The sequence below is a fragment of the Trichogramma pretiosum genome, unplaced genomic scaffold (genome assembly GCF_000599845.2).
Source record: "Trichogramma pretiosum strain Unisexual culture from Peru unplaced genomic scaffold, Tpre_2.0 scaffold10, whole genome shotgun sequence".
In the NCBI taxonomy this organism is placed as follows: Eukaryota; Metazoa; Arthropoda; class Insecta; order Hymenoptera; family Trichogrammatidae; genus Trichogramma; species Trichogramma pretiosum.
The window spans coordinates 520,104-529,697 of record NW_019641652.1 but is presented as its reverse complement, the minus strand read 5'-3'; the positions used below and the strand labels follow the sequence as shown (position 1 = coordinate 529,697).

Genomic DNA, 9,594 nt, shown 5'->3' with positions numbered 1-9,594 from the left:
GCTGTTAAAAATTTTGTGAAATTTAATATACTTTTTATGTAATATTATTAAAATTATTCATAACTTGACCTAAAAGTAAAAAGGTAGATACATGTAAAGATAGTTAATATTTTTATCGTTTTTAAACTATTAATAAATGAAAATTTTATGTTATTTTTTGCTTTTCCTTAATTGAATTTTTCATAAAATGTTAATAACAATTGAACGGCAACTCGAATCGATTGCCAACCTCGTAATTCGGGTCCAGCACGAAAATTAACAAAAAATTGTTATTACGAAAAAAAATGTTTACTTTGCAAAACAAAAACTTTCTCTTGTCATTTTTTGGTGTCACAGCGCCTGAGTCGTGATTTCATCCAGCGACGGATTCGCACCATGTACGTGAAAAAAAATTGGTCACTATGGAAGGGACGGTAGAAAATCTTATGCAATCGCATTTTACCAGTACGAACAGATAGATACGATGAAGAAAGTAATTACGTCAGCGCAGAAAGGGAATCGTATTAATCGTGTTGAATTGAGTGGATGTAATAGAAAAAAAATAGACGATCTGTATGAGGTCGTTGCTTATTCGAGGACAATAGGCAAAATCTCAGCGATACGCAGATCACTTGGTCACGTAACCCCATTTCATCTTCATCCGTCGCAATGGCACAACCAGGTCGCAACAGTGACTTAACACTCGACGCGAGTTCCTCCAAGTGATGGGGGGACGTCATTCGTGCAATCCACTGTTAGGGTCGTGTCTCCACGCTGTGTTGCACGCCATCATCTTGCCATCGGGAGCATGGAGAGGAACCTGTTGCTATTTATCAGTACGGAGTGTACCAGGACTCGTGGAGGTCACGATCCATAAAACAGTACTCGAGGCCTCATTACTCAGGACGTGCGAAGCGTGCCCCGGATGCCGTCAGTCAGTGTGGGTTACCCGAACAATCGACCGGTGCTATCGAATTTTGTAAAAAACAAAAATTTAAACAGTAGCGTTATCGAAATAAATTTAATGATGCCAGGCATAATGTCGCGTTGGAATGACAACGATGCAGGTATCGTGTGTCTTACTGAAACCAATCGATGAAGTGGATCGATATAGTAAACAATATTTATGTAATTTATCGAATCGTTATTTGCGGCTACACTGCGATGCGTACAGCGTATTCCAATGAATCGTATGCCACTTTGCGAGATACTTAGCCACTAAGCCACCAGGGGGCGAACTTGTAAAAACTCGTAACCCAATAACGAACGGTGGCTGAAAATGCTCATTATCCGAGTCGAAATACTAGTCAGATATAAGAAATCGAGACTTCAGAAATATTATAGAGGCAGCACAATAGATGTGGACGTATTTTATTAAAATATAATAATCGTTTTGATTATAATAATATTTAGTTTGAGTTTCGTTTCATTATGATGTTCATTATTAGCATATTTAAGCATATTTGTTTTTTTGCAGTGCGAGTCAAAAACATAAACCTGATCAATTTTACTTGAATTTGCTTGTGCTAATGGATCATATTTTCGCGGGTAAAGCGGTGTACATATGGTAATTCATTAATAACTATATTAATAACTAAATATAAAGGCCAAATGCTTAATTTGACGATTTACAAAGAGGAACGCCATAATAATTCCATGTAAGTGAAATATTTGGTTTCGATAAAAATCCAGAGTCAACCAATTCATTATACATGCATCCATCGTAAATGTCTTTATAATTGTTGATATTTTTTTTATTGCGCAAACACCTGTGCTTAAGTAACTCTAGAAATCCAGGACGATTAAAAAATCGATTTAGTTGCTCTATCATAGTTAATGGTCATGAAATAATTTTTTTCAGTTGACTGTTTGTAATAGACACACATGCCATCACTTTCAACAAGTTTCAAACATTCTGAACAATAATAATTTTTAACTATGGGGGTCTTAATAGTACTGAATAATTTTCTAAATTTATACATAGTCTTGATGCAGAGGTTCGGTTGAGGGCAATGCAAAGCTATTAACGATCAAATTTTTGAAAATAATACCCTGTTAGTAATAAAAATAATATCACCAAAGTTTGTTCCAATAAGGTGATTGGTACCTTTTCATAGAGAGATGAGTTGCCTCACCTCACATAATACACATAATACTTATTTCTTTCAACGAAATCCTCTTTTTTTGAGGTTTTATGCACGAAAACGAATTTTGCTTATCAAAAATAATGTTACTAACTATAACTGTTTTTACTTTTTTATCTGCCCTAAACCTCACCCTAACATGAGTAAAGCAACTCATTTTTTAATTGTTAGTATTCGTTTTTGTAACTCGCAAATGACAAACTGCGTACGCCGCAATAGCACATGGAAACCCTGCTGAAAATCATCACGTGAAAAATCACATGAGAAATGTAAACGTTTACCCTCGGGATGCGAGTAAAAAGTCCGGCGAGATCATCGTGTGCTGCAAAAGGAGAAAAGTCGGGGTGTCGAAAAGAATCCACTCGATCATGTAGAATAATGATAATAATTAGGCTTAGTTTATTATGAGAAAGGGCGCCGAGTCACGAATGTGACGCCTGAATATATTATACACTAAAAATGAATCGACGAATTACAAATAATGTTCTTGGGTACGCGTTCGACATACGATATTCTTCCGATACAATAATTACACAAAATCAGGCCACCACGGCTAGGTACGGCAGATACTGCGGTCGTGAGTTTGGGGCTAGACGAGGACGACGTTCGAGAGAGATCGAACTTGTACAACAGAATATGGGGCGCATGCACGCGAGAGAGTTTTAGGTGACGTGCTGGCCGTCTACTTCCTTACAGAAATCACAAGAGATATCACGTGATAAATCACGCCAAAATATCGCGGGATATTTCCGTTTGTAAACTTGTAATTCCGTTTGTAACGTAATCCTGTCCGATACCTCACGGTTCTTCGTACGGTTTCATAGCAAGCATTGAAATTCATTTGCTGCGCCAAAGTCTTTAATGACTCAAACGGAGTAGCTATAATAGCATTTTTCAGTGCCTCCAAAGCATCGTAGTCGATAGCGTACGACCGTGAGTTGTGCCTGCGTTGATCGACAGTTTGTCGGCCAGTGCCTTCGGCATCAAATTTTGCTTTCCAACGTCTGACGGTTCTGTTCGAACATTGGAAATATGCAGCTATTACGTTGCGATTTATATCTTGATCAATTAAAAATCGCAATATAGTGAGATTTGCGTCGGTAGACTCAAACGGCATTGTTAAAATAAAAAAATTTAAACAAATCACCGAAGACGAAGCGCAATCGATGCAGACTGTCTTAGTCTTTATCGGCCGTTACACGAGCGAATTTCGAGTTTCTTATCTCAGCGCCGACCTGCCTGCCACCGATCCTTGGCGTTGGCGGCGGCAGGCATGCGAAAATGCTGAAAACTATACTTGAAAAATACTTGACCTAGCGTCCAGGCCTCACCAGGGGCGAAGTTAATCGCCTCACATAAGGTCCTCACGATCTCGATCAGCTCGAGTTGAGTGTCTCGCTAATTCATATATCTAGTTACACTGTATCTGGTGTTATGTTAACAAGAATATATTGTTATACATTATTTCATGGCATTATAAAACGTTAAATCTTTTGAATAATATTACTAATATTTACTAAAAATTTTTGAAAATTCAGAATGATGCACCTTCAGCACCAAACCAATTTTTTCTCTTTATTTTGAATTCAAATATTTTTACATTCTTACAATGATTAAAATTTATAGTATCAATGCATAACGAAAAATGAAAATTCATAGATTGTATAAAAACATTACCATTCAAATGTAAGTCCCTTTTTGTAAGAGGAATTATTTATACCCAATGCTCGATGAACTGATCTTTAATATCTATAAAACAACTATATATAATTTAATTTAGTGCGACAATAATAATCAGTTTCGAAATAATGCAAAGAATAAAAGAAAATGAACATCATCGAAGCAAACATCTTCTCAAATATGCTGATCAGAGTAGACATGCAGTTATGAAAGTGCGACACAGGTGGATTAGCGATGTTGCGGAATGAGAAGTTATGCTCGGTTGGTGTCCGAGAAAAATCAGACACATACATTTATGAACGATTCTATACAAACTGAGTTTCATAGATAATGTATAAAGAAATGTGTAAAATAAAGAAAAAAATCCAAGTCACAATATTTCGAGTTTTTCAAACATAAAATGTTGAACATGTTGCAATTAAATGAGCGAGAACTAAACAAAGACACAAGTAAACACATAAATTGAGAAATCGTTACCATATAGCGATTTTTACGTAGTGTTGCTGCTCTTTGCACTTGTGCCATTTTACCTACACTGCACCCATCTACGTCTATTCGCTGCATTAGTTGTTGCTATATCGTGTGTCTGAATGGCCATGGCTAAGATTTACTTTTCTGCCTTTGGCATTGGGGCAATAATATATACCACTCCGCCGCCGTCACCATCACAAGTCCAGAATGTCGTGTCATTACCGATTTCCGACAGGGACCTCATATAAGACGGAGATGAGAGTAAAAGTTCACAGATTTTTGCATGAATAAGTATAAATCGATCAAATATATATCATAGCTCAGATGGTAGAGTACGCGCCGGCTATAGGCGTGTGGCACTGGTTCGAGTCCAGTCCGATTCCTAACTTTTTCTTTCGTGTACAATTTATTTAAAAAAAATTTGGGTTAATTAAAGGGTTGAACTATCATCGTTTGATGTCTTCGACTCTTGATAATATATATAAAATCGTGAGTTTTTACAAGAGGATGCCAAAGTAGCATCTAGCTATAGCAAATTAAAAATAACTTGTATCAACAGCATTGTAAAATACTTGTTGACAGGTTGATGCAAGAAGGTACCGCGTCTACTGCCGTATTATTTAATAAATATAAATCGATCATGCTTACGAAGAGTATCACTGTTCCAGTAAAGGACCTCATATTGTAAGTCTATCATATGGCAATACAGTAGAAAAGCCACAAAAAGCTTTTATTGATCAAAAACGCCTGCTGTATCGCGTGCTTTTCATCATTGGTTTTGTTATTACAAAATTAAGCTGATTCTCGTTTATAGCGAAGGGACATTGCGGCACATTTCTTGCCAGTTTTCACGAACATAAATCGGTATAAATCGGTTCGACGTCGCTATATGAGCCATGATTCGAATGAGATGAAAATTGAAGCACACAGTCCTTGCTTTGGAACATTCAAATTCACATTTATTTACATAAACAATTATGTTATTCGATTGTGTGCTCTGTTATGAAAATTTCCAGTATGACTAATCGACTGAGGACGAGTCGTCTATTACGTTTGTTTTTATTTGTTTATCTCGCGAAAATACCGGTGTAGATCGGCGAAACCGTCGAAAACATTTGACTTTTAATTCAAATACATACAAAAGTACGAAGAAAAATGCGAAATTTCGAATGCACGAAAGTCAAGGCTCGATGTTCACACATGGCGACGACGAGCGAAAATTATACACGAGGCTTGGACGTAGTCTGTCTAAAACATCTTGCTGTTGAATACGCATGAAAATCGGATCGTTGTAGACCTCAATCGTTGTGTGTGTTGTACACCCTGCAAATGTATATTGTCACTTGCAAAAGTCAATCGATCATATGAAGCCTTTATTACCACAAGTATCCTAGCGTGGAGGCGGCACGGCCATTTCAGGCGAAGTTGCTTAATTTTTAATTCGCCGAAAAACCCCCTGAACTCACTTACAAAAAATTATGTGACATATGGCTTCGTTTGGAAATTTCCTCAGCTTTTCAATAGTGGAGTGAAATTTCCGAAAATTTTCCATTTTCTCCGGAATATAACTGAACTTCAAACATTAAATATCTCAAAAAATGTATTTTTACGATTTTGTGATATAGTTCGAAAGCTGAGGAGATTTCTAATCGAAATACATTTTTTTTCAGAGAGTACATGTTATTTCTATAATAATTAAAATACGTCGATAAACGTCTTGAAACATCCGATTTTGAACAACACAGGGTACTGCGCGACGAAACAGCTATTACGCGGGTCGAAATGTCACCGAAATTTCGAAAATCTGACTTCTTGGAAAGCTAAGGAAATTATTGTCTGTTTGTTCGCGGGTGCAGTTGCCATGTCTACGCGTGCACATGAAACTTTAGACATTTCATTATATTTTTAATGATGATTCAGTGCAAATAGTTTAAATACATGGCGCAAAAATGTGGCATTAAACGGTGCGTTACACAACAAGGCATATTAATTCTTTTTATTGTACAAATTTATATTTTTTTTCAATTTTCATAGAGTAGTGCAAATTGACGCATTTATTTAGAGTATTCACTTGAATGATTATTTCGATAAACGATTTTCCACTGAGGACTCCAATTGAATGTAAAAAAAATATTTACCTTCAAGTGGTCGGAGTGTCACCTTTTGGGGTTGCTATAAGTTTATCACGAATCTTTTGAAATGAAAACCCCGACCTCCTGGAGTATTATCATAATAAAATGATTTATTACATGCATAAATTAACGAGAATGTATTCAATTCAATTCTGCTGAAGCGAATTTCACTGCATTTTTAAAGGCTACTTGTGATAAACCTGTACATAAAGAGGCACAAGCGGCTTCGATTTCTTCGTCTGTAAAAGCTCTTACATCTTCTTCCGATGAGACTTCCTCTTTCTCCATTTCTTCTGATAGAGGAAAAAATGTAACATATATCTTATCACTATGGACTTCAATAATTTGTGCTGGCCAGAAATACGATTTGAACCTTTTTGCCAACACCACCTCGTTGGGAGAGTAACGGGAAAGAAATCCCTGGTCTACTGGTATTGGTACAACTGAAGGAGGGTCAACATGTTCCAATGGGATATCTCGCATAGGTGGAAGGGTCTCCTCGTCGTCAGTGATCATATTTATTGGATCATCTTCGATTGGACTTATCGTATTTGTCCCTGGTTTATCAGCATAAAGAGCTTCATTACCTCTACTAAAAATTAAATTAAATATTTTAAGTATATAATTGTATTAATTTTGACATATTTACGTACATCAATTGAATCGACGCATTTTTTATATATTCGATCTCCTCAGAATCAATATCGATATTTTGTAAATATAAACGAATCGTGTCTAGATTTCTATTTTGATACCGAAAAAAAGATCTAGCCGATTTAGCTAAGGCCTCATTGACTTTATTTTCTTTAGGAATACCAGAGAGTTCTTTATATAATGCGGTGGTCTTAGAGCAATTGCTGAAATAAATCTTTCTATACTCTTCATAATCTTGTCCAGGAAGAAGAGCATATTCGACGCATACAACAGTTAATATCCCACGGTTCATTCGATAAAGATTAGCTACAGTTAAGTAATCTATTTTTAAATTAAGAATTGTTTTTTTAAACTCTTCTAATTCTAATTTTGTAGGTGGATAGGTGACAAATTTTTTCATCCCCTCACGCAGTATATCTATTAAAATTTTTTCGTTCTCTAAATCTTCTTCTTTTACTTCTTTTTCCTCCAAATAATTTACCAAATTAATGAGAACTTCTGCGCTTCCTTTTCTTTGAAAATATTTCCGATTTATATTATATCTTATCGATGGAACAGTTTTAAAAGTTTTAATAGTTTTCTTATTATTACTGTAAATTAAATTAAATTTTAGAATGTATAATTGTAGCAGGCATTTTCAATACATTGACTTACATAAATTGAATCGACGCATTCATTATGTAGAGCTTTTCTTCTACATTAATGTCAACAGTTTTCAAATAGGCTCTTATCGTCTCTAAGAATGTCTTTTTATTACGAAACATGGTGTTCCTAAAAAAAGATCTAGTTGATGTAACAATAATAGGATCGAGTTCATCTTCTGTTGTGAAACCACAATGTTCACGCAGATTTTTATACACCTTCTTTGCCAAAAATTTGTCGCAATCATATATTCGTTTATATTTTTTATGATCTTTGTCAGGGTACAGGACATGTTCAACACAAGCGACGGCCAATATACCACGATTTATTCGATATAGATTAGTTTTCTTCAATTCATCAATGTTAATAAAACGAAGAGTTTCTTTAAACGCATTAATATCTTTTGTCCCAAGGCCTGATTTCTTTCCCATTCCTTTGCGTAGTATATCTTTCAAAATATTTTTATTATCTAAGTTTTCTTGTGTTATTTTATTTTTATTCAAATAATCTACTAAAAGTATAAAATGAACAGCAGCGGTTTTTTCACGAAAATATTCTTTAGTCATTAATCTTGGTGCCATTTTTTTTCTTTTGTCAAATGCTCTTATACTGATGAAACTTTATTTTTAAAACTATTGGACGTTGAATGGAAGACGTTCGAGAATAATCGCTTTTCTGTCAATACTAACAGTCACATAAATTTACGCTTTGCTCCAGATCAATATTGTGTTTTCTAGCTTACATAGGATATAAATCGGTAGAAGAATAAATATACCAAAATATAATTTTCACGTTCATCTTGTCATATTTATAATTTTTATATATTAAGCAATTCAATTTATAACAACATTTTTGATTAGCTGTATCGCACCTCTGTAATTTACAGTCAAAACACAGTGGATTGCCGATGCAAAAACCACATTATCCATCGGACCCAATGACGCTTATTACATACCCAATCTTAGATTTCTAACAGCGTTCAGGTGATCCGCGTAGTCAGCATCTGAATAACTTTATTATTTGCACTCACGCCTTTCTCATGCTTAAAAATGATTATTGATATGTATCATGAACACTGCTCGGAGCTTTTTCGATAATTTTATGAGACGTTATATTTTTGTTGAAAATGGGGTCTCAAAAAATTGTAAAATTTAATGAACTTCCCGAATCCAGGGTCAGATTCTCGATATCAGCCGTAACAAAACGTTGAAAATACACATGAATATTTGATCGATAAATTATTTAACTTAAAATGTTAATAATTAAAATTAGAAATTAAATTAAATAATTAAAAATTAATGATAAACAAAAAACAAAACAACTCTTCAACCTTTTGTTGTAGAGATAACCTTTAACAGAACTTATTTTCTTTACAGGTTATTAAACAATTTTTATTTTATTTCTTTTTTAATAACAAGAACGAATTGAAATGAGTTATGTTTTGTAACATACTTCGGCCCTTAGTCAGGAAATGAATTTCATATGAATGTAAGCAGTTAAAATAAATTAAAATAACATAAAAATATCAAGCTTCTAAGGTTTTTACAACAGGTAATACGCAAAGTCGTGTAATATTGAGTTAGTAAATTGCATTTGTTATCTTGACAGTCACTACACGTGCAATGTCATCACTCCCAGGAAATATCTCAGTAATTACGCCAAGTGGGTATTGAGTACAACTGTTGACATCGTCGATAAGAATAACAACAGAACCTATTGTTAATTCTGCTGTTGACTCATGCCATTATTGACGAATTTGAAACTCATTAAGATACTCTTCATGCCATTTTTCTCAAAAATCTTGTTTTGACATTGTTATAAAATTGTAAGTGGACAGACGGTTATCTGAAACGGAAATAAAGGGTTTTTCTGGTAAGGTACTTAAATTTCGT

At 34.7% G+C, this 9,594-nt stretch overlaps 1 protein-coding gene across 2 annotated transcripts; it reads right to left on the bottom strand.

Moving 5' to 3' along the window:
* Nucleotides 1-6,162: 6,162 nt before the first annotated feature.
* On the bottom strand, nt 6,163-8,450 carry LOC106656430. Of its 2 annotated transcripts, none has more exons than XM_023459957.1 (3): nt 7,715-8,450; nt 7,060-7,650; nt 6,163-6,995 (listed from the first exon to the last, which is right to left on the bottom strand). In XM_023459957.1, the coding sequence occupies exons 1-3, from the start codon at nt 8,281-8,283 to the stop codon at nt 6,548-6,550; spliced, it is 1,608 nt and encodes a 535-aa protein (XP_023315725.1). In that variant the 5' UTR covers nt 8,284-8,450; the 3' UTR covers nt 6,163-6,547. The 2 variants fall into 2 exon arrangements, with proteins under 2 accessions (XP_023315725.1, XP_014232876.1); XM_014377390.2 differs by having other exon boundaries at nt 6,163-6,998; nt 7,715-8,448.
* Nucleotides 8,451-9,594: the final 1,144 nt, after the last annotated feature.

Coding starts and splice junctions, on each gene's coding strand:
- LOC106656430 (XM_014377390.2), bottom strand. CDS start 8,283: ATGGCACCAAGATTAATGACTAAAGAATATTTTCGTGAAAAAACCGCT. Junction 7,651..7,714: donor AATGCGTCGATTCAATTTAT/GTAAGTCAATGT, acceptor TTTAATTTACAG/TAATAATAAGAAAACTATTA. Junction 6,999..7,059: donor AATGCGTCGATTCAATTGAT/GTACGTAAATAT, acceptor TTTAATTTTTAG/TAGAGGTAATGAAGCTCTTT.